Raw genomic sequence first — 25470 nt, forward strand, 5'->3', positions numbered from 1 at the left:
AGAATGATTTAAAGTTAAAGGGAATTATTTCCCAGCAAGGCAGGTGCCTTAACATTTTTCGGATGGTGATAATTGTTTGGAAGCTTCCTGTTAAGCCTGGAAGTGCAGCGGTGGCCTCACACTTGCTGTCTGCAGCCTGCTTATTACTCATTGCTTGAATCACTGGCCCCGCTCCTTATTTCCCCAGATAGAGGGATACAATCTTTCATGCTAAAACCAGACTGTGAAAAAGGTACCCACACCTAGCAGCAGTCATTACAATAAATTGAAACCAGCTTCAAAGGTATATTATAGCAGAATGAGCAGCTACCGGGTATCAAAGGAAACACTTTCAAAGTAGTGCTGGTGCCAGATTACTCCCTCCTGGAGATATGTGACATTATAGAAAGCACTTATAAGAACAAACACTATTTGTTAAATCATCAAATGTCCTTCAAATCCAGAACTGCACACTATTGATCATTTTACAATAGAAAGACATTGTGACCTGACATCTGGAAAGGGTGTCCATTGATGGCACTTGCAGTAGGTGAGGTGGAAGAATGCCTTGCCTAAGAGCGTGCTTTGTTGCTTCAAATATAGACATTTCACAGCCTCACCAAGGAAATGAGGCTCTGCTGTGCCTTTGTTGTCAACAGGGAGCATAAAACTTGTGCTCCAATTGAGACTGGAATGGGCTGTCCAGCCTTCAAAACCAGAAGAACATACCAACTGTTGTACTCGACCCACCACAACCGCTTTCACACTGAGTACATATTCAGCAAGAACAGCTTCTTTTATGAATTTTCTCCTTGATTGTTCAGTGTGGCTGGTTGAGAATTGAGCTCAGTTGGTGCTGACCAATGTTGTGGGCAGCACAGCGGTGCTTATGGTTATTTATTTATTTGAAATGTGTGTGCTGTGTTTTCAACATGGGATCAAAATGGCTCACTAGAGAGAAAGATTAAAAACTACATGAATAATATAATTTTTAGAAAGATAAACTAAATGGCTATATGGATTGATTGAGGCAGATATTATCTGGTTAAAAACATCCCAGTGGCATTCCATTGTGTCAAAAGCTGCTATGGGGCCAGTATATTGACTATTAATGCACATTGACGACTAATCACTTGTTTCACATTCAAGCACCTTTAACTAAAACTAATTCATCCAAGAAAATGGATGGTTTTTCTTTGGGATGCTTCCACACTAGCGTACTATTCTGGAATTGCCATTTTTTGTTCCTTCTTTACTGCTTTCTCTTCTTTTTGCCAATCTAATTTAGGCATTGTGTGTGTGTGTGTGTGCTGTAAATAAATAAATGTGCTCAGTGCTTTTTTCAGGGGGCACTGAAGGGTATACAGTACCGGCACCTCATTTGTTGTTGTTGTTGTTGTTGTTATAAAGTGTTGCATTTACTGTAATAACTTCACAGCACCTATTTTTCTAGGAGGGAAAGCACTGCATGTGCTTATGTGCAAATAATTATGTGCAAACAATATTCATTGTTATTACACTGTTATATGAATAAACAGTTGAATGCAGTGATTAGAAAACGGCCTCTTAGGATTCTATGTAAATGTAGGGGGGAAACTGCCTGATTTGTTCATTTGGTGTTGTGTGGAATCATAAAGTTCAAATAGGAATTCATGCTGTGCAGACTCTTCAAGCATCTCTATCTTACAGATCATTAACAGAAAGTATGCTGAGAACCTTGGTGGTGCTTTTAATTTCATAAGCTGTGAAGGGCAACTAAAATATTAATAGAAAAATTGCAGTTAACAGAAGAATTGCCAAGATAGTAGCTCTGCAGCAATGGTCAGCATTTTGGTCTTTCCCAGCATCTTGTTGAAGCTACCGTTGCTGGGAAAGACAGCTGGCCTCAGAGCCCCTGAGAAAGAAAGAGCTATAAACTCCAGATCAGAAATAGCTACTTTGATAATATTTTCTACTTGAAAGATGGCTCCAGTTGAGAGACTGTGTGAACATTTATGCCTGTTACAAAGTTGTGAATAAAAACCAGACAACTAACTACATCTTGTTACAGATAGGTAGCCGTGTTGGTCTGCCATAGTCAAAACAAAAAATTTTTTTTCTTCCAGTAGCACCTTAAAGACCAACTAAGTTAGTTCTTGATATGAGCTTTCGTGTGCATGTACACGAAAGCTCATACCAAGAACTAACTTAGTTGGTCTTTAAGGTGCTACTGGAAGAAAAAATTTTTTTTGTTTTAACTACATCTTGACTTTGAGAACTTCATTGGAGTATTGGACTAAATCATTCATTCCCAACCTGGTGCCCTCTGGGTGTTTTGGACTACAAATCCCATCAGCTACTTGGAGCATAACCAGTGTTCAAGAGTGTGGAGAACTGTAATCCAAGACACCTGGAGGGTATCAATTTGAGGAAGGCTGGGCTGAACTTCCTGTAGCCAATCAGAAGCCGCACTTTGGTTTCCGAACGTTTTGGAAGTCTGAAGTTCTGGAAGTTGGAAGTTCTGAAATGGATTCCGTTCGACTTCCAAGGTACGACTGTACAAATCAGTTGGAACTCCAAGTGATTATTTAATACAGCTCCTGGTATATAGACTGCAATAGCTAAGTCAAAACTGATTTAGTTCACTACTTCCACCATAGACAATTTACATATAATAAAAGAAAGGGGGGAGAACTTGAGTATAAACATCCCCATTTGCTTGTTTTTCATCGCTCAACTATTGCTTATTATTTTCTGAAAAACTCACTGGGTTAAAACAGCTTAACTTTAAAAGAATAGAATAGAATAGAATAGAATAGAATAGAATAGAATAGAATAGAATAGAATAGATACACGGTTTTTAAAGTATTATACGTGATTATACCATAAGCACAAATGTCTGTAATAAACATTAATGTACTAGGTTGCGAAATACACAGTTGACCCTAGTGCTTCTGCTAACTAGGGTTGACAGTTTACTAAAATAATATTTAGAGATACAAGATGCATTTTAATTGTGATGATGCATTCCTTCAGATAGTTCAGGCAACCCACTTTGGAACCCTGACCAGTTCTTAAAAGTCTTTTTCAACTACATGGAATAGATTTTTTCTTTTAATAAAAACTGCTGACATATTAAGACCAGGAATAAGAAAGTTGTACAATGCTTCCGGAGCACTCTGCTTCTTAGCCAAGGCTTGAATTTTGTTGTTCTGTGGCACTATAAATAAAGATATTAGCATCAGTATGTAAATAGGCTTCTATTTTTGTTCAGTGCATTGTTTAGGAAAACTAGGCCAGTTATTCAGTACGAAATGTTTGCTGTGCAGCACTGAGCCTTACCCGTTTTTTCCAGCCATTGTAGGCTTCTTGCTTTTCTGCAAGATATCTCAATTGTGCTTTATTTAAAATGGGGCTGGCTGTGGTAGGCAAATCCAGATTTCCGGAGACTTTGATGATCCTTTGAAACAAAGAACCAGCTCTTCTTAACTGAGCTTTTGTGAGGGCCAGGGTGGTCCAGTCAGTCAGTGCTTGACAGTGCTGTTTGCTCAAACGCCAAAAGCAAGTCTTTACCGCTTATTTTCAGTCTTTAGTCTGTAAAAGGCAAATAATAAGACTTGGCCAGCAGGGGTGTTGCAAAGAGGAACAAGAGCTTAACTGATAAATGACAACGTTTAAAATATTGTGATAGAGAGGTGACACACTTGAGCTGGCCTTCTGGGTTGATACAAAAATCTCTTTGTTTGGAAACATCAGAACACTATCATTACGTCAGGAGTGGGCCCAGAGACTTCTTAGAAGGCAATTGATGCAGTTCTGCTCTTTAAGTTAGGAGGGCATGGCCATGTACGTTGCTTGTGTATAGGGTGCCAATGTGTCCTACACTACAGAGGACAGCCTGTTATTTGAAGAGCTGTCCATTCCAAGTCCAGTTCAAAGATAAAGATCCACATGAAGGGATAGCAAGGCCCAGAAGTTGCCCAACAGCTGTTACAGTAGAACCTGGCAAAATGAACAGGCATAAAAGTCACCTGATTGTAGTCTGCTCCCCATTGTGGTGAGATAGACTGTATTTCTATTTAAAGAACAGCATTTGCTTTTCCCCCTCTAAATTTGCACCTATACATATAAATTAGCTTTAAGAATTTTTAAGCAAATCTCTGTCCTCTTTTGTCCACACACACAGCATTACCAAAAAAGAGAACACCTAGGAAGTCGTGTTGGCATTTCACTGAGCTCCTTAAAGGAAAAGTGACATATAACTAGAATAAAGGAAGGCAGGCAGGCAGGTGGTGGTGGTGGTGTGTGTGTAAATTATTGTGTTACAGTGCAGTCATAACCCTATCTACTGGGGCGTGCTATTGAATTCAGCTTGAGATTTCATAACAAGTAATGCAAGAAACAGTAAACGGAACTCCTAGACCCACTCTATAGGGTACAAAAATAACTTTTTCATGAATTGAAATCATAATGTCCAGCTCATCAATGTGAGATGTATAGATGCTCTATTTATATACTGTTTATATGTGTCGGGGAGTGTTGGGCATGTGACCAGATCAGCAGAAAGTTGGCTTTTTGTTTTGGAAAGCACAGTGGGAAACCAGAACTAGGAAAGACATTATATAAAGCTAGTTTTATTCTTTCGCTCAGTAACATTGTGTTGAACTAAATTGTTCCATCGATATCCAGCTGTCTTGTCATTGTGATGGGAACACTAAGGACCTCAGTGATGACAAATAGTGTTTGTGTATCTTCTCCTTTTATATAACTCCAGGTCTTTCTCTTGCACTCAAAGGACTATTTTCAGATCTGCTTTTATATAGTTTATTTTCTTTAAGATTTCTGGCTTCCTAAGTGGTCATTTGATTTCATGAAGAAACAATCCAGCATTTTATCTTTATTTTCTGGTATAGCTTTTATTTATATTCCTGGGTCCGCAAATTTAACACCAGCAGGTAGCTTTCCAAGCACAAGTTAGTAGAAGAAGTGATTCCCCTAAATTATCCATTATTCTCTGAAAGGCCACCATAGGGTATCTTTAACAGAACTATGCTGTGCTTAGTTTAAGCTTCTGTAAGTTTCTCCCAAGCCATTCAGTGATTTTCTGGTAACGTTTTGCTAACTGTAGCTACAATTATTTATTGTATGCAATAAAGTTGGAGATCAAAACTTTTTTTGATAATTAAACAACTTTTTAGAATAATTAGGTCAATAATGTCCTTGGGAGGACAACCAAATTTAAGCACAAATTCGACCCACAGCTGTGAGGCATTTGCGAGCTTTTTTGCGGAGAAAGTCCTGTTGCTCCGCCGTGACCTCCCTGCCAATTTAGATACAGTGACTGAACTGGAGGCCCCTCGACTGACTTCAGGTCCAGTGTTGGACCATTTCGATCGGATACTCCCTGCTGATGTGGATAGATTCCTCCAAGTTGGTAGGCCCACCACCTGCCTCCTTGATCCATGGGGATGAGGGATCAACTCCCTTCTCTTGCGGGGGCCCAATTAGTGCCATTGCCTTCCGTTAAGAGTTTGGGTGTAATCCTTGACGCCTCCCTTTCCATGGAGGCGCAAGTTACAGCAACAGCCAAGGTGACATTTTTCCACCTTCGCCGCATCAAGCAGTTGGTCCCTTACCTTTCCCGCCCCGACGTGGCCACAGTGATCCATGCGATGGTCATCTCCAGGCTTGACTACTGTAATTCGCTCTACGGGGGGCTGCCCTTGAAGCTGACCCAGAAACTCCAGAGGGTGCAGAATGCTGCAGCGAGGCTCCTCACGGGGTCTCTGCCGTGGGAGCATATTCACCCAGTGCTTTTCAAACTGCACTGGCTCCCGGTAGAGTACAGGGTCAGATTTAAGGTGCTGCTTTTGACCTTTAAAGCCCTTCACGGCCTAGGACCCTTGTACCTACGGGACCGCCTCTCCCGGTATGCCCCACGGAGAGCCTCGAGGTCCATAAATAGCAACACCCTAGTGGTCCTGGGCCCTAAGGAAGTTAGATTGGCTTCAACCAGAGCCAGGGCCTTTTCAACTCTGGCTCCGGCCTGGTGGAACGCTCTGCCTCATGAGACCAGGGCCCTGCAGGATCTGATTTCTTTCTGCAGGGCCTGTAAGACAGAGTTGTTCCGCCTGGCCTTTGGCTTGGAGCCAATTTGATTCCCTCCCTCTCTTTCTTTTTTCCTTTCCTTCTCCTCCTGCGATGAGGCTACATTTTAATATTTTAATGTTTCAATATTTTAATGTTGTATTTTAATTTTGTTTTTAAGTTGTAATCATTCAACTTGTTTTTATTATTGCTTGTAAGCCGCTCTGAGCCCGGCCTTGGCTGGGGAGGGCGGGGTATAAATAAAAATTATTATTATTATTATTATTATTATTATTAAAAGTAGTTTAGAAGAATGGGATTTTCCTGAGACTGAAAAATTAGCACTAAATAATAACTAGTTCTTCTAAACATAATTCCTTGTAACTTCATTGATACTTTTCTAATTCTTTTGCTAATGTAAATTAAGTTGTATGTGACTGAGGTGTCTAGGCCAGGGGTCAGCAAACTTTTTCAGCAGGGGGCTGATCCATTGTCCCTCAGACCTTGTGGGGGGCCGGACTATAATTTGGGGGGAAAGGAACGAATTCCTATGCCCCACAAATAACCCAGAGATGCATTTTAAATAAAAGCACCCATTCTACTCATGTAAAAACACGCTGATTCCCGGGCCGTCTGTGGGCCAGATTTAGAAGGCGATTGGGCCGGATCCAGCCCCCGGGCCTTAGTTTGCCTACCCATGGTCTAGGCACTGCCATAAGAAAATATATATAGGTTTTTTTTCTTATGGCATTGGAAATTTTTAAGCAGGTATTGGATGGTCATCTGTCACAGATGCTTTAGTTGAGATTTCTGCATTGCAGGGGATGGACTAGATGACCCTCAGAATCCCTTTCACCTCTACAAATCTATGATTCCCTAGTATGGAATTTGCCTTTTTCCACTCCTGTCGTACAGTGGGTTGACAACCTATTCAAGCTATCTACTGTGACCCCAAGGCCTCATTCCTAGTGTGTCACCCTCAGTTCAGACCCCATGAGCATATATGTGAAATTAAGATTGAGTGGGACCAGATAGACCTCAGGATCCCTTCCAACACTACAATTCTATGATTCTGTTAATTCTGTGAAGTGCAACTGCTATATTTATTTTACAAGGTTAGAATCATACAGTTAAAATAGAAAGGCTTTTTCTAAAGAGTGGTATTCTTTTTGTGAGCATTCATTGTCATGATACTTAAATGGGCACATTTGAAATTTCAGTTAGCCGAGGCAGATGAAATTTGTACTCATGATCATCAGGCAGAAGCAAGAAACCTCTAGCTCTGTTTGTGGAGGCAAAGACATAAGCTGGTGTAGTTATTTTGCACATGAACTTCCTTGTGATATGTCAACATGGATATCTTGGGAGGTGGTAGAATCCTGGGCCAAAAAGTACTGCTCTTCCTTTCCACAAATAACTTTTCTTCCAGAGAGGAATTTTGCACACTCACATATTTTCTGCAGAAAATCTATAGGTGAATTCCAATGGAAGACAACTAAAGCAATTCAGTTTTACTGTGTCAACATATAAATAGACCATTGCATATGTAGTCATATGCAAGGTCAGATCATTGCTGGAAAATCTCTAAAGCTATCAACTGCTGTCTGTCTGGATGATGCTGAAGCATGCTTGTTTTAATGTATTGCAATTTCTGTGATGTGCCATGGAAAAAATTTATATACCCATTATTATGGAACTGTTCTGGTATTAGAAATATCCCCCCCCCCCCGGAAGTCCATGTTTCAGATCTCATTTCAGCCACACATTGGTCTTAAGGCAAGCCACTGTTTCTCAACCTCAGCAACAGGGCTCAGCAGTGCTGATCTGCTTTAGAATATGCCACTAATTAAGTGGATTCTAGCCCACTAAAGCTTAATCTGTAATTAACTGGTTACTCTTTAAGGTGCTATGAGTTAAGTACTCCAAACACTCTAAAATGCTCTTTGAATAATTGGTGCCTGTTTCCGCCCTGTACCTTTTCTCTTGTGTGTTGTGTCTTTTCAATTGCAAGCCCGCATAATTGTATGAAAGCCACTCTGAGAGCCTTTTTGGCTGAAGAGCAAGGGTACAAATGCTCTAGATAAGATCAGAAAATAAAAAAAGATTGAAATGTAAAATGGAGGGAGCTAGTCTTGACCCATTCTTGGCTTTAATCAGATCAATAAATAATTACATTAGGGTTTTCTTTGGCTATCACTCGTAGCCAAGTAATATTGTCTTCCATGAACATGATCTTCACTTACAGTGAGTCCGTAAGTGACTATGGAGGCCAATTCTGGATCCACACGTCCTTCCACTTAGAAAACATAGGTTTCCAAACAGAAGTTGATCATGTGAGGGTTTACCAAACTCTTAGCACGTTTCTCCCTTTCGTCCTGAGTTTGAGCGTCTTCAGAGTCCATGACACTTTTGGTAAAGGCTGTTCTCCAACTGAGTGCTTGCAGGCCAGTGTTTCCCAACTGTCGGTGTTTATACTACATTTTTAAAGATTTGCCTTGAGAGAGTCTTTAAACCTCTTTTGTTGACTACCAGCATTATGCCTTTCATTTTTAATTTCGGAATAATAGTTCCTTTGGAAGACAATATTCAGGCATCGAACAACATGACTAGTCCAACGAAGTTGATGTTGAAGAATCATTGCTTCAACACTGGTCATCTTTGCTTCTTCCTGTACACTGGCATTAGTTCACCTGTCTTCCCAAGTGATATGTAACATATTTTGGAGTCACCATTGATGGAATCTTTCGAGGAGTTGGAGATGGCATGGTCCATTTTTCAGTAGTACAATAGCTTTGTAAACAAGCATTTTGGTTTCCCTGTAAATGTCCCGGTCCTCAAACACTCTGCACTTCAATCGGGAGAAAGCTGCACTCGTAGAGCTCAGGTGATGCTGGATTTCAGCATCAATGTCAGCCCTTGTGGAAAGATAACTGCCCAGGTAGGAGAAGTGATCAACACTTTCCAATGTTACACCATTGCGTTAGATTTGTGGCGCTGCAGAGGGGTTGTTTTGTGCTAGTTGGTGCAGCACTTTGGTTTTTTGGATGTTGTGCAATAGGCTAAGCTTTTCGTATGCTTCTGTGAATATATTTAGGATGGTTTGGAGGTCATCCTCTGAGTGTGTACACACTACGTTGTCATCAGCATACTGAAGCTCTATGACAGAAGTTATGGTGACCTTTTTCTTTGCTTTCAGCCTGCTCAGATTAAAGAGCTTTCCATCTGTTCAAAAAATGATTTCTACTCCAGTAGGGAGTTTCCCTTCGACAAAGTGTAGGATCATGGTGATGAATATAATAAAGTTGGGGCGATAACACAACCCTGTTTAACACCTGATTCCACTGTGAATAGTTCACTTTGAGAGTCATTGTTATCTGCAATTGTTGCTGTCATATTATCATGGAGGAGCCAAAGGATATTCACAAATTTATCTGGGCAGCCGATTTTCAGAAGGACAGTCCCCAGGGCATTACGATTTACAGTGTTGAAGGCCTTTGTCAGGTCAATAAACGCCATATACAGGGGTTGGTTTTGCTTTCTGCATTTTTCTTGAAGCTGTTGAGTGATGAACATCATGTCCACTGTCCCCCTAGAAGGTTGAAAACCATTTTGGGATTCAGGAAGGGTAGCCTCAGATATTGTTAGGAGATGTTTTGCTAAGATCCTTGTAAGAATTTTGCCAGCCGCAGCTAATAGAGATGCCTTGATAGTTTCCGCAATCCATTCTATCACCTTTTTAAAAGAGATTGGTAATTTTGGCATCCCTGAAGTCTGCTGGGATCTCCTCATTAGAGTCATTGAGCTTGGTTTATCTTTTGAACATCATTTTGGTGTTGTGGTATGCTGCTGAAGCTAAATAATGTTAGTCTGCAAGGTCATGTATAAAAAGCAATGCAACTTGGAAACATACTGTGAGCCTTATTATTTCCTCCTGTGGATTATGTAGTACAGTGAATATTATAAATTTTTTTATAAGAAAAATAAATCAAAGGTAAGGAGCATAAAGAAATACTATTACAGCAGCTTGTAAGCAGCATAAGCAGGTTGAACATTATCATTGAACTTGTTCCAAAACATTACCCAAAAAACCACCAATATTTTCTTATACCTGTTAAGATGATTGACATGTATTGTTTTGTAATCAGTTACAATGGTCCAAATTTCTCAGTTGATTTCAATATAGTAAGACAGATGTTTTGCCTCTCAATTTTTAGCTGTTGTAATCTTAGCAGCAATTATAATGTTGGACATTATTTCTTCCAAGAGAACAGAAGAGGTGGTTCAGCACCACCCTACCCTTGTCTAGTTGACTATGCTGTGAGAGTCATTGCCTCTAAAGCGATCTCTCTCTGTGTCCATTGTCAAAGAGGGAGATACAGTAAATTGCCCCGGGATGCCCTTCTAGGGACCATAGGAGTTCAGCCCCTCTCTCTCTCTCTCTCTCTCTCTCTCTCTCTCTCTCTCTGTGTGTGTGTGTGTGTGTACACCCACACCATCCTTCTGTTGTGAAAAGAAAGTTCATGGTGATTCACAACATATTAAAAATAAACAAAAGAGGTTTCACAGAACGCGTAACAGTGGCATCTAAAATATGGAGGTGATCAGATGACCATACACAGTACATTTCAAATTACTATTAATCCTCAATAATTATAAATGATCAATAATAAATTCAGGTGGAAAGTAGTAGAGCAGGAGTTGAAAGGTCCTCTGGTTTCTACCTACCCAGTGAAGTAATTTCACAGGCCTGTGAGGCAGGGATTAGTCTTTTGGAGGCAGGGCTTTACTCACTTGGTTTAACAGCTATTCTTGATTCTGCTATTATTAACTTGTGAGTATCTTAACCTGTTAATATGATGAGCTTAAGCAATGCTTCACATTTCTGACTCAGCATAAGTGGAAAGGGATGGGGAGCACCTAGTAATGGTCAGCTGAGTCACTGAAACAAAAGTACAAAGCAGTGTAAATACAAGTATGCAACCTTTATTTTTTTAATGTTAATTTAGTGGAATCAAATGAGGTGTATACTAGTATACTGGTCATCTATAAATGTAGGTAAAGTTGACCATGTTTTTATTATATGCATTTTAGTATTTTGTGTAAAAATGTATTATAGCCTTGTAATGAAAAAATATGTGTGGGTGGGTGGGTGTTGTGCATCCCATTGACAACGACGATGATAAATTTATATACCACTTGGTCTAAACTTGAATCACTATATCATTTGTTAAAATTTAAACTTATCCCAGAATGGCATAGAGAGCTATTAAACTGAGCATATTTAAAGTACTGATTTGTGGAATGTAAAGCAGATATAAAATATGCATTGGTCCGAATTGTCTTGTGCTATATCTTCAGTCACTTGGTCTTCTTTGTGGTCATACGACCCCTTCCATGTTAAAACACAGAGCACAAATAGCAAAGAAGAAAACTAAGAGCCATGCAATATATGCAGTTTAGCTAGCACAGTCAACCCATTGAGCTCTTACACACAGAGCTTTTTTTTTGTTTTTATAGCTACCTGGTCAGAGATATTTGGGACTGTATCTGAGAAACAGTATATAGCCTGTCTCTTGTTGGGCTGCCCTGATAAATTCATCAAAAGAGGATGAATTATAGGATGTCTCAAAGAAGAAAAAATTACACAATGGAAAAACATATATTAAGAGTTTTAGGGATTCTCACCTATACTGAAACTGATTTCTCAATGGTATTTTAAGGAGTCCAACATAGGGGCATGCTCTTAGGGATAAGGAAAGTTCTGCATAACTTTGTAGATGGCAGAATGAATGTGAAGCATTTATTTACCAATACCTGTGTTTTCCACTGTTTTCTTTCCCCTTTACTATCCTTGCAGCATTCTCTTTGCTGACATTGAGGGCTTTACTAGCCTGGCCTCCCAGTGTACTGCCCAGGAGCTGGTGATGACGCTGAACGAACTCTTTGCCAGATTTGATAAACTTGCAGCTGTAAGTTTTCTCTTCCTTCTGCTTCCCCAAATGTATTATAATGGTGCCTTTCCCATGATGTTGCTTTAGACTTTTGCAAACAATTTCATTGCCTTAAGCGGCAAACTGTTAACATCCTAAAGTAAAAGTGTTTATTTTTCTTCTTATTGTTTTGCAGGAGAATCACTGTTTACGTATAAAAATCCTAGGCGATTGCTATTACTGTGTGTCTGGGTTACCCGAGGCAAGAGCAGACCATGCGCACTGCTGTGTTGAAATGGGAATGGATATGATAGAGGCTATCTCGTAAGTACCAAGCACCACAGGGAGGGGCAGTGGATAAATAACAAATACAGATATAGATATATATTGTATGTGTGTGTGCTTCCAATTAATTTTATATCTTGTAAATCATTGTGACTGTTTCATACCAGCAAGTCAAAGTCTAGCTGAGACCAAATGTTTGGGTGGAATAGGAGAGAGAAAGCTTCTGGTACTGGGGGAAAGCCCCAGATACAAGTGCAATAAAGAAGACTGGGTGGGGGGGAGGACATTGTTCCACTTGCAGCAGCTTTGGTGTGACCCACTAAGTACTTGTCATCCCTGCACTATACATGCAGCAAAGTACTTGTGCAGCTCTTCAGCACAGGGAAACACAACACTAGAGAATATTTACTTGATTTGTCAAGTGCAAAAAAGAAGGAAACAAATGTATGAGGCAAATGTCCCTGAAGAAGAGTGTATGCTTGAAATATCAATATGATGAATGTTTAAGGAATTTAAATATACTGGAATTGGGGGGGGGGACACCTTGCATTGTCCCTCCCCTTTTGTAGTTCTACTTCCTTCATGTTGGTTTTTCGAGAAGTCACTTACTATTGTTTGAAGTCAGTAAAGCAACAAACTGACCATGGTGAAGTTTTTGGTAGCAAATCCTCAGTGCTAATTTACAAGTAGCTTATTAACAGCGGCCTATGGAAGTGCCAAACCTGTAGAATGGAAGAAGCATATTTGGGTCATGGGTTCCTATTAGGGCAAAGTGGTGGTACAAACGGTGTGTTGTCACCATTTTCCAAGACTGCATATTCTGGCATACATGTCCAACAGCCATCCTTGCACGATGGTGCAGCTGGTTCCTGTCATGCAGATAGCATGGCCCTGATCCAAACTGGGATCAAAGTGGGGCAAAGCTGGTTCCTGTCATGCCATGGACTGGATGCAAATTCCCCTCCTGAGTCTAGGTAAAAAATATTCTCACCAAAGTGCTCAGCACTTTGCTGAGCTCTTTAGCTTAGCTTGGCTTGTGCAGATGCTCCTTGTGTCTAGATGGCTGCTGGTGTTACAACTGGAATAGCTGCAGTTAAAGTTCTCTTTGATCATCTGCTTCAAGCTGAAGGGCAGCTTGGGCAACTAGATTAGGCAATTAGATTGGGCAACTAGATTGGTGAGCATGGCAGTGACCCAGCTAATGTTCCCAAACAGCTGTGTGCTAAGATGCCAAACCTGAAAAAGTAAGGACATTATGATCTCTTTTGTTTTATGTTGAACTTCTTTGCCTGAGGAAGAGTCTGTGGGTGGTCAAAAACTTGATATTTCACACGATTAAAGGCTCTGTTAAAGATATTGAGCAAAATCCCAACAAAGTTAGGGGCACCTTGAACTTGCATATGCAAGCAGTTTATTGTCATCTTAAATCATATAGATTTCTGTATGACATAGAGCAGCAACTTTTCTTTGGATTGCACCTATTCTTTCAACCAATACTTGACATCTCCATTTCAAGGTAAACAATCTGCTTCTTAGTTATCCTTTCAGCTCTTTACATGAGACCTCCAAGTATAGGGCGGTATATAAATTCAATAAATAATAATAATAATAATTTCCACGAAATAGATGCTGAAAAGCTACGAAAGCAAAATAATGCAGTGTTAATGTTTCACAAGCATAAAGAACATCCTAAAAGGACCAGCAGTTTTAGTGCTTGCCATTCCAGCATTCTGATTTTTATTACCTTTGCTTGTCTGAGAAGCATTCTCTTTTCATCAGAGAATATGGAGGAGGCAGTGAGAACAAAAAGTCTCTCACTCCAGATTTAGCAAAGAGATAAGATTGTTGAATCCTTTTCATCCCACACAAAGTGGGAACCAGGTTTTTCAAAGCTGACAGGGAACAATTTGTAAACAAAAATGGAGTGCACTTCAGTGCCTGTATCAGTGCTTTATATAAAACACACTGCTACTCAGTGGAAGTGCCACAGAGCCTTGCTTGCAGCCCCAGTGAATTAGAGAAAGCACCACATTGTATCAGGGCCAAATTAGAAAAGATTCATAGTGGGATGGGGAGGAATTCTGTGGGATTTAGGCACCTCAGGTGCATTCATATATACTCCCCTCAAAGTAAGTGCCATTGAAGTCAGTAGGGCTTACTTCTGAGTAGATATGAACAGGCTTGCACTGAATGTTGTCAAGGACAGTTTTGAGAAATGTGATAATTGCTTGGCCTGATGTGAGCAGCACTAAAATAAACAAGGACCACAGCTTAGATTCTGCCCTCAACAACCAAGGCTTGATTCACATACTTTGTTTTGCTGTATGCACGAACAATCCTAGCTATCCTCAGGTACACAACCATGTGGAACACCATAGGATAAAGATGAAAGCAACCTATTTGGAAGTGTTCTCACTGCATTCATTTTATCAGTATATTCCTTGTGAGGTAAAAGTTGTGAAAAATGATGCTGCAAATTTTTAGCAGAATTCGGCATGCACTGTGCACATCACTGATGGACCACCATCAATGATGTCATCAAGAAGCCAATGTGGTGTAGTGGTTAAGAGTGGTAGTCTTGTAATCTGGTGAACTGGGTTCATGTCTCCGCTCCTCCACATGCAGCTGCTGGGTGACCTTGGGCTAGTCACACTTCTTTGAAGTCTCTTAGCCCCACTCACCTCACAGAGTGTTTGTTGTGGGGGAGGAAGGGAAAGGAGGATGTTAGCCGCTTTGAGACTCCTTAGGGTAGTGATGAAGCGGGATATCAAATCCAAACTCTTCTTGTCTTCTTCTCTCACATCTCTGCAGCATTTTTGCCCTCAAAAAGAAGTTTGTCTTTATTATTAATAAAGCAACCAATCAATGAATAACCATACATGTGCCTTTTTTTAAAGTGACAGGGTATATGCAGCATGAAGGAAGGAGCAACACTATAACTGAGCCAGTGTTTGTTTCATACAAATGCTGTCATACAAATTGTGAAGCTAGGAGAAAGTGAAGGTTACAAGGAGCTCCTCTGATTGCACATTATGTTTGAGGGGAAATGTGCAGCCAATGGTTACACTTTGGCTGAGAGACCTCCTGTGAATTATGTTTTTATGTTGCATTTGTCTTCACACCTAATGTTCAGTATGAGGTTCACAGGGAAAATAAATGTCTGATGTTATCTGATGCCTGGAGAACACTGGTGATCTAAGATCATAGCGTCCACTAAGGGCCAACCCCAGCCCCTGGAACGGATTTCCTATAATTTGTTCACCACAAGCCCTAAATTCCTCCCCCTTGGTTCCTGTCTGTTTCCCAGTTTCCCCAAAGCTTGGAGCAGGAGAGCTTAGATCATAAAAATGATAGAAAAGTTGAAAACCACTTCTTAGCTCCATGACCCCATTCTGAACTGGGGCCTGACAGCTGTAAAACTCCACGGTAGAGCTGATCACAGATCTCCTGGTGTCACATGTGGTTTGTTCCTAATACAGTTGCATAGAAAGCATGTCAAGTACTCTGATTGCTGCACACAGCACTATATCAGAACTCCCATGAGTTGTGTTAGCAGTATGATCCTCTCATTACAGATGTGCATAGGTGTTGGGGAGAGGCACTGAGGCAGGAAGAATAGAGCTTGATACTACCTTACGGGCAGCTAAGGCAAGAGGCTTGAACGAAGAACCACTCAACTCGCTCTGCACTAGGTCTATTAAATCAGTAGCTGATCTGAAATGCCACCTTCCCATGTCTGCTAAACCTTTCCACCAGTAAAAGTTGCATTCTGCAAAGAAAAGGCAGAATTGGGGGAAGCAGAGAGCAAAATGCAGTTTCTGTCTACAATGCGGTCATGCTTGATTCATTAGACAATCCGACCCATGACATCTTCTCATTCCACTGAAGTTAACTGTTACTCTCTGTACAGCACAACCATCCTGGAAGTGGCTCAGCTATGGCGGCTCCCCACAGCAGCCATAACATGTCCAGTGACAGCAATCACGAGCAAGCATTTAAGGTCTTTCAAGGCCAAGAGTCGCCTCAGTGGTTTCCTCCCTAGTCCCTAGATATAATTTCATTGCAAATTGCTGTGTTCTTCCAAGTAAACTTTTGCCCTAAAAGGCAAAATCCCACAAAGGATTTCAGTGATAATTTTGGGAGCAAGCTTTGTACATCTGAGAGCTCATTAGCATTGGGGCCTGTTGGGAGTAACTGAAGAAGACAGACCTGTCTGCTCTGCTGCTGCAGCAGCTCAGCATGTCTTGCTACAGTGAATAATTCACATATGTATTATGTTTCATCTCTGGAACATTTGATGCCCGGTACTCTGTGAATAAATTGAGAGCTCTGGAATCTTGTTCTTTTTCTCTTCACAACATGGCTATTATGTTTAATGAGGCTCTGAAAGCTGGCAAGTTATGTCCAGCTTTGGTGTGGAAATCAGAGGCCAGAGCTCTTTGCAGTGCCCCAGATATCCCCCCCTCCCACACAAAAAAACTGTGCTTTGAACTGAAAGCAAATTGACATCCTTGGCTAACTCCTCCATCCAGTGATTTGTGTTGCTGGTCCAGCCAACCTTCACAGTGTGGTTTCTGCTTTACCTAGTGAAATGTAGCATTTAAGAAACACTGTATGTGTGCGTTTACATTATATATATTTTTTAAAAAACTGAGGACAGTCTCTTAGGTTCAAATTTGTGCCCTCTTCAATATCTTTCATTCCCTCCCCCTCCTGCATCCTTCTTCAGATTAGTGCGGGAGGTGACAGGTGTCAACGTGAACATGCGAGTTGGGATCCACAGCGGGAGAGTTCATTGTGGAGTCTTGGGCCTCAGGAAATGGCAATTTGATGTGTGGTCAAATGACGTCACATTAGCTAATCACATGGAAGCAGGCGGCAAAGCGGGGTAAGAGAGTCCTGCCTTTGAAGTCTACTGTTCTATTTGATTTTGCTCCAGTAACTTCTCTGCAGCCTCACATTAATACATCTACCCTTTAATTATATTCTCTTGGATATGGGAAGTATGGACGAGCAATTCTACCTACATTCGGGCAAATTACTAACTTTTGATGTTGCGCTCTCTGTACAAAAGGAGAGATGGGAAGTACAGCGTGTCCAAATTAAAACTTTGGATGCCATTTCTTTGCTTCTTCCTGGTAATGTCTGTTACCAAAAAGTGGACTTTAAAATCCAGATCTGGCCTATAGAAATGGTATAGCACAAATGGTGCAAAACTAACTCCTCTTTCTCTGGGTCTGATCTGCCCATGTAGCAGAATGCCAGACTCAGGAGGTGGTGTATCCTACACAGGGAAAGGATTGCTACAATTATCCAAAACTTTCACACTCCATTGTTCCTTTTTTCACAACAGCTTTCTATACCAGAGACACTAAAACTCAATCCACAGAGGTTTCCATTACTGACCAACCATTCCAGCAAATCCTTTAACTGGAGAAGGATTTATGAAATTTAGAGCTGTGCTGAATGTTCACATGCAAACAATGTAACAAAAATAAGTCTGGTTCAATGGTCTGGTTTGGCATGACACACTAAACCAGGGGTTGTCAACCTGGTCCCTACTGCCCACTAGTGGGCGTTTCAGGGTTCTAGGTGGGCGGTAGGGGGTTCTACGGCACAAGCTGAATCCTCCTTCCATCGAGCACTGGTGGGCGGTAAGGGAATTTTACCATCAAGAAAGATGCATTAGTGGGCAGTAGGTATAAAAAGGTTGACTACCCCAGCACTAAACCAAATGGTTGCACAGTCTAACTAAAACAATACAACCATGAGGATTCTTGGAGAGGCCACATTTTGCTCTTCCTGAGTCTTATTTGCTGCTGTGTCATGCTAAGTCAAGGATGTTGTGCTTGTTGTGCAAAGCTGGGCCATTGTTTTCTGCTTTCACTTGGAAGCAGAACCTAAATAGGCGTGTACCTGGGAAAAAAATGCAAAAAGAGGGGATGCATCCCCTCTTTTTCCAAAGTGTGAAAGTATTAATAAAAAGCACTTGCACACACCATTGCAGCTTAGCCCTAATGAAACTACAAATCATGGTAACCAACACAAGTTGCTCCAATATTTTATTTCATTTTTATTCCATTTAAAATGTTTTTGCTATGCTTTTATCTCCCAGCTGGAAATTGAAACAGTTAACTACAATAAAAGCATCAGTAAAATATGCATGTGCGTGTGTGTTTGTATGACTAATAGAACCCCCCGCTGTAGCCTCATTAAATTTTCAGTAGTTATATGTCCCCTAAAAATTGTTTAAAAAGAGAAGTATCTACCCTTTCCTTGAAAATCTGAAGTCAGGTGAAGGGCCTCTTTGTAAATGAGCCAAGAAGCCTTGACCCTAGCTCTCATAGGGTGTCTCTTGACCATATCAAAGAGAAGAGGGTTAGTTACGAGTGGCAGTGAACCATTGCCTGTTATTGGTGAGCTGGGGAGGCATAGGTTGAATGGTTGAACAAATAAAATAGCAGTTTAGTCAAGGGATACTTATAAGCACAGGAAAACATAGGCATAACGTTTGTTTTTGTGTTATTGACCTCCACGTTAAGCACAAAACTGTGAAACGATTATAGTTGCAGGGTAGGGTTTCAGTACAACTTCCATTGCATGTAATGGTTTTCTCTTCCAGACTGCTTCTTTCTCAGTTCATTCAATGATTTTTATTATTTGGTTGCCTTTTGTCTCCGTCCAAGGCGAATCCACATAACAAAAGCTACACTGAACTACCTGAATGGTGACTATGAAGTAGAGCTTGGTTTTGGAGGAGAACGTAATGCCTACCTCAAAGAGCATAGTATTGAGACCTTCCTCATTGTACGATGCAGCCAAAAAAGGGTAAGAGTTAGCCAAAAGTTATAATAGGTTAATAGTCCAGCTGTGCCATATAAAAAGATGGTACCATAGCTACATACCCATGACAACCTGCTAAGCAGGAAGTGGAAGAGTCCATGGTGTAAGATGGTTCATATTGAGTTCATGTTGCTCTCACTATTTAGAGGATTAGATGCTCTCCTTTCTTTTGAGGAGTTTGCACAAAACCTGTATCCATTTATCTTTTGTTGTCCAATTATTTTGCCTTGGTACCATTATTTCAACCTAGCTCCCTGGTGAGTCAATCAATGAACATTCTGGTTCCTCGTGATCTCACTAACAATGTTAAGCACAGAGAAATCAGCTACAACTGTATGAGATCAAGGCAGGAGGTCTGTTTCCTATGGTTGTTCACTTTCGCCAAACCCATCTTTGGTTCACTCCTGAACACAAAATGGAGGCTAACAGTGAAAACTTTATAACATCACCCTATGTAGAGATATTTTTATGGGCAAACAAACAAACAAATGTCCTTCAAATGCCTCTCTATAGGCTGTATCTGGACTGTGTCCTACTAAACTTGGGTATAGGTTGCTTGGGGTTTTCTTTCTAAAAATGCAGCAATAATGTAATCAAACAAAAATGTTGAAAGTGATGTTTAGAGCAGAAATAGTTCCATCAACTCCTAGGAGTGCAAGTCAATTGTTCTCCAAGTGGTGTTCTAGAAATCCACCCAGCTGAGCAAACAGAATGATTACTAAGATGACTTTCATGTGATCCTAATGCAGCAAGATAATCAGATAATCTTAATATCTCAGACTTTATGAATTTCAGCCAAGTTTGAGTCCAGTTCATATAAATTTACTCTGTTACGATGTTGCTGTTGGAAAAACAAATCAGTCTAGAAAGCACCACTTAGATGGATTAGAATGATGAAGCCTACATTGCTTTGGGCAAAGTAGCTCAGAGGGTGTCATATATGCATGAACATGAACTGAGTGGCATGTCCACAATTTACACAGCAGAATAGAGAGCTTTAATTGAAATGAAGAAGAATGTGGAACAGAAAGAAGCATAATCAGAGACAGAAAGATGTTAATTTTGTCTTTTATCTCAGCTTAGCACAAAGAACAGTCTTCAGAGCTAACAGCAATGTCTCCTTCTGTACCTTTCCCTATCTGAACCCTGCATGCAGTCTTTCCCTATGCTGTGCTTGCAGTGGAATAAATAGCTTTACATCTGTTCTTTGCTCCGATTTGAGGAATCTCCCATACGCATAGCTAAAAGAGGCTGATGTTGGTCCATGGTAACACTTAACATTTGAAAGTACAAAAGAGCTAATGACAAGGAACAAAGCGTTTCTAAGACTGCAATCTTGAGTTTCCTTACCATAAGAGGCTTGGATACTTATGAATTGTCCTTGTAAATCATTCAGAGTTTTGGGAGAAACCTTTCCCTTTGTGTAAAGGGGAAAAAACAAACTGTCTGAACATAGCGACCTTTATAAATATTTCAGCATTAAATTAGGGAAGCTCAGATTTTAATCTCAGAAGGTTCTTAAAGTAGATTGTTCTTCAGATACTTAAAAATAAATATGGCGCACTCCATTTTGTATCCAGAGCTACAAATCCAGGCAATGACAAAAAATGCTACCAATCATTTCCAGACAAATAACAGTGAGTTGTACCCTGAGCTTCAGGACACTATTAAGAAGACAGATGGCCTCATTTTTAGGAATGGAGCATATATGTTTACAGTTTCAATTTTATATGAGCTGCTAGAAGTTTACTGCATTTTTCAAGAGAATGGTGACTGTGTTTGTCAGCACTCGAAGTGAATGACTTCATTTGCATAAACTTTTTACAATTAGCAGCAAAGTTGGCAGGTTTGCAAAATGTGCTTTATTTAGCACAAGTAGCTTAGCCTGCAGAAGCTGTAGGCTTCTCCCCCTCCCCCCTACTGTGTTTTATCTGGTGGGAACTGCAACACACCTAAGACAATTTGTGGCCCCTTGCAAGAGTTCCTTTTATTGACTTGGAGGGCTATTACATCACTTTGTTATAGCCATAGATAAGTGTTTTCCTTTTATCTGTTCTTAGCTATACCCCACAGTAGAACTGCCAATAAAAACACCCTCGCTGCTACCCCACTACCACCCTGGACCCTGTGGTTGTAGCTCACAGTAAATCTGGAGAGAGCTCAACCACAAGTCTGAATTCAGACAACATCCTAAATCAAAATGCTAAATCAAACCTTTCCTTAGCTTGCATGCTGTGCTATGGGAGTTCATTGTTCCCCCTAAGGCCAAGGCCTGGCATAGTGTGGCATGTGGACCAGGCCTTTGTCTAATGTCCTTTGTCTAATGTCTTTTAACTGGTGCTAAGAGTTGTGGGCTTGTTTGGTCGGTCCCTCCCCCATTACTGTTATAGACAGAATAATATTAAAACAACACAAACAGAATATAAAAAGAATACCCTCCAAAACAGAAATGTGAATTAACAGTGCAATTGTGTTTACTGAGTTGCAGCTTTGGGACAGGATTCAAACAATGGTTCCTGCTAGCAGAAGCCCATGCAAGGACTTCCGCTAGCAGAGCTGGACTTTCCCCTTCTGTCCTTCCTCCAAGCCCGCAGAATTGGCTGGGGCGGCAAATGCCTGGAAGAACCCCCAGAATAGTGTGGAGGGGGAGGAGAGCAGGGGTTGTTCCATCTGGCAAGCTGAAAAGCTTGCACTCACAGAATGATTGCCATTGTGCTAGGTGGAAAGTCTCTCTATTTGTTTTAAATAAACAAATGGCTGTACTCCTTTCATTTGATGTCCCAGAATATATCAGATTAGCCTTTACAAGAGAGGTAGCTGTCCTAACTAAGGCATGTCAGAATGGGTACCGAGGGAAATATGCTATCCGTGCTCAGCTGGGCTGGTCTTCCATCTGTCTGCACTGTCCCAGCGATGAGACCAAGAGACCCAGTCTACTCTGAATGTTCTCCTGAGCTGGATTGTTATTGGTATTAGAAAGTAAGGCGAGATAAAAAAAAAAATTGCTGCTCCATTTTCTCCCACATCCTGCTCCAGTGAAGTTAGGACTGCAGGATGTACTGGAAAACCCTGAAATGAATAAACCTCTTGAAATAATACAAAGTGTCTTTCCTAAGTGCTCAAAGCATTTAATACACATTGTTCTCAGTATGTCAGAAATATGATCGTTAGAGAAAGTTCATGATATGACAGCTCTTATCTGTGAATTGGAGGGTTTTATAATGTAATGAAACAGTTTTAAAGAAAGATAAAGGCTTGGTTTTATGGCAGCTTTTTAGATAACTACTAGTTGCAAAAACCCTAGCTGAGCTATAATAAAATGTACAGACAATGTCATTTGTTCATGCCATGCAATAAATATTTAGCTGCAGATTACTGATTTGCTCTTTCTTCCTTTTTTGGCATCTAATGAGATATATTTTTAAAATCTGTAGATGTAAAATCAGTTTCAGCTGGAAGGCAGAAATAGACAGACTAGGAATGTAAAATAAATCATTGTGGCTATTTCTGAAAGGAAAAAAGCCAGCTAAATACATAACTAAGTGAGTTCATAGTATTATATTTTTAGAAGCACTTGAACCTCACTTTCGGTCATAATGCAGCATTCTGGCACTAGACATCTGTAGTTGGAGCTCTTCTGCATTAAACAGCACTTTTTGGATGCAGAAAAGAGAAGGCATGGTTGTCATGGGGTTCAATTCTCCTTTGCTGATCTTTCTGTGATTTGCCATTTATGACTTTTTTTGTTTAATGCGGCCATGTTCAAATTCTTCTAACAAATTTTAACCCTAAATGACTCAGGCTCCATATACTTGAAATACTACCTCCTTCCCTATAGACCCTTTTGGGTGCTAAGATGGGTGGAGGGTTCCATATTGGGATGGCGGCCTGGGAGAGGCCATTATCCGTGACAGCTCCTAAGTTATGGAGCTCCTTTCCCACACCTTCATCATGCAGCTTTCAGCGAGTGCTGAAAATCCACCTCTCCTTTACCATGGCTTTTGACACCTTATTTCTGTAACATTTGCTATTTTAAACAAGCTGTTTTTAATATTGTGTGATACTGTGTTTTGATATTAATATTATGTTTTAGTTGTTGTAACCTGCCAGGGGACCATAGGGTGAAGGGAGTGTAATATAGTGAGTAACATAAGAAGAATATCACAGCCATCCAGTCTTAAAGATTTTGGTTAATACGCTGGTTGAGGATTATAAAGAAGTTAAGACAGGGTTTAGGATGACATATAGCCACTGAAATGTTTCAAAATATAATCTCTTTACTATGTTCTTCTTTCTAGAAAGATGAGAAAGCGACAATAGCCAAGATGAATCGTCAGCGCACTAATTCCATTGGCCACAACCCGCCACACTGGGGAGTAGATCGCTCCTTTTACAACCATCTTGGCAGCAACCAAGTTTCCAAGGAGATGAAAAGAATGGTAATGCTGTTCAGTTTTATGCAGCATGTGTTGCTGTTGTGTGTGAAGTGTGCGTGTGTATATGTAAATATATATTCCTATATTTAGTCTATGGTGGCTGTTGCATTACTATGTTAGGAAGCAATTGGGGTACAAATCAAACCAGATACAACATGCTCTATAAACCCCGAGCTCATAAACAGTAGTTCAAACTTTAAAGAACAACAACAACAACAACAACAACAACAACAACAACAACAAACAGCCCCCAAGTAATACTGTTTCTAAAAAACAGTGTCCTTTACGTAAACTGTGAGGACCAGCCAGAGGGTTGGATTGTATCTCATCAGTATCTGCTGCTGGGCTCAGGACTGACTGAAGGCAGCAGTAGGAAAAGACTGGTACAACCTGAGTTGCATCAAACATCTGCTGCTAACACTTACCCTAGACAAGGCCATTCTTACTACACAATCTGAAAGGTAAAGTAAACTGTGTACTTTACCTTGCATTTTCAGGGGGGAAAAGTCTCACAAACAGCACTGTCTAAAAGGGAATGCGGAATAACTTACTAAACCCCAGTATGTTTCTTGCAAAGCAGTCTACGTTGGGTCTACCCTGTCTAATCTGTTTTTAATTTATTTCTGTTGTTGTTGATCTCCCTCCTCCCCAGTTAGACTAAGCAAAGGTTTCTCACACAATGATGATGAGGCGGAAGATGAAATGCAGAGCTCTTCCAGATGACCTGTTTATTGAGCATTCATCTTGATTTGCTTGGACAAATCTTAGGGAGAGGTTACACTATGTCTGGTCTTTATTGAAAATTCATTCTGATTAGTTTGCAAGGCGGTTATTTGAAAATGAGCATTCATACTGATTTGTTTGTGTGGCAATCATACTTCCCATTAATCATTCATTCATCCCTGTCATTTTCCTAACCATGAGAAGTCCACTTTTAAAGTGGGTGTGTTGCATCAGGGCAACTTTAATCCACTTTAATTGTGCAAACCTAATTTTCCAGTATGTGCTTGAATCCCTTTGGCAAAATACTGGCAGTCTGGAGGCAGCCTCAGCACAGAACAACAATTAAAGGGAAAGTTTCACATTAAAGAATTAGGAGTACTTTCACCAACAGCCCAAAGTTCAGTGTTAAAACTCAGAAATGTACTGTGAAAGTGGCTTGTGGGCTTGACTACTGGGGAAAACACAGTACTTGCTTCAGCGGTATAATCTGCTGGTCAGACATGAAGCAGGAGACCCTCACCCATCTTCAACAGAGGTATTATTGCTTAGCTGGGCAATGAGTTTAGGAGCCTAAGGACTGCCAAGAGTGGCACTGTCATTCAAAGCTCAGCCCAGCCCCTTTCAGAAATGAGAGACACCACATTCCTGGGTGTAACCCACCACTAGATAAGAACATAAGAAGAGCCTACTGGATCAGGCTAATGACCCATCTAGTCTAGCATCCTGTTGCCACAGTGGCCTACCAGATGCCTGTGGGAAACAGCAGAATTGACTTGAATTCTGTGAGTTCTTCTTAGTGTGTCCTGTGGATGGTCCATAAACCCTTCCCCATTGGGTTGGAGGAGTCAAACAGATATGGAACTTGTTCTTTTGTTTGCCACAGAACACCAGGTGTTTCTAAGGTACAGTGTCCAAAACCAGCTTAATGTGCGGTCCCATGAATATTTACTTCGAAGTGACAACACTGTTGTTCAGTAGGACTTACTCACAAGTAATTGGACCCAATTTTGACTGGATAAGTTGCCATTATGGGACGCGGGTGGCACTGTGGTCTAAACCACTGAGCCTAGAGCTTGCTGATCGGAAGGTCGGCAGTTCGAATCCCCGCGCCGTGATGAGCGCCCATTGTTCGGTTCCAGCTCCTGCCAACCTAGCAGTTTGAAAGCACATCAAAGTGCAAGTAGATAAATAGGTACCGCTCCAGCGGG

At 40.7% G+C, this 25470-nt stretch overlaps 1 protein-coding gene across 6 annotated transcripts in view; it reads left to right on the plus strand.

The window, feature by feature from the left end:
* Positions 1-25470, plus strand: part of ADCY5 (adenylate cyclase 5) — a 179156-nt gene that overhangs the window by 111212 nt on the left and 42474 nt on the right. For all 6 annotated transcript variants that reach the window (XM_083584571.1, XM_083584573.1, XM_083584572.1 and 3 more), the window contains 5 exons: positions 11903-12014; positions 12172-12299; positions 16990-17148; positions 18947-19088; positions 23402-23542. In XM_083584571.1, the coding sequence (XP_083440697.1) occupies positions 11903-12014; positions 12172-12299; positions 16990-17148; positions 18947-19088; positions 23402-23542 (682 nt within the window). The remainder of the gene's footprint in view (positions 1-11902; positions 12015-12171; positions 12300-16989; positions 17149-18946; positions 19089-23401; positions 23543-25470) is intronic.

This window comes from Podarcis filfolensis (assembly GCF_964270895.1).
Source record: "Podarcis filfolensis genome assembly, chromosome: 1".
Taxonomy (NCBI): Eukaryota; Metazoa; Chordata; class Lepidosauria; order Squamata; family Lacertidae; genus Podarcis; species Podarcis filfolensis.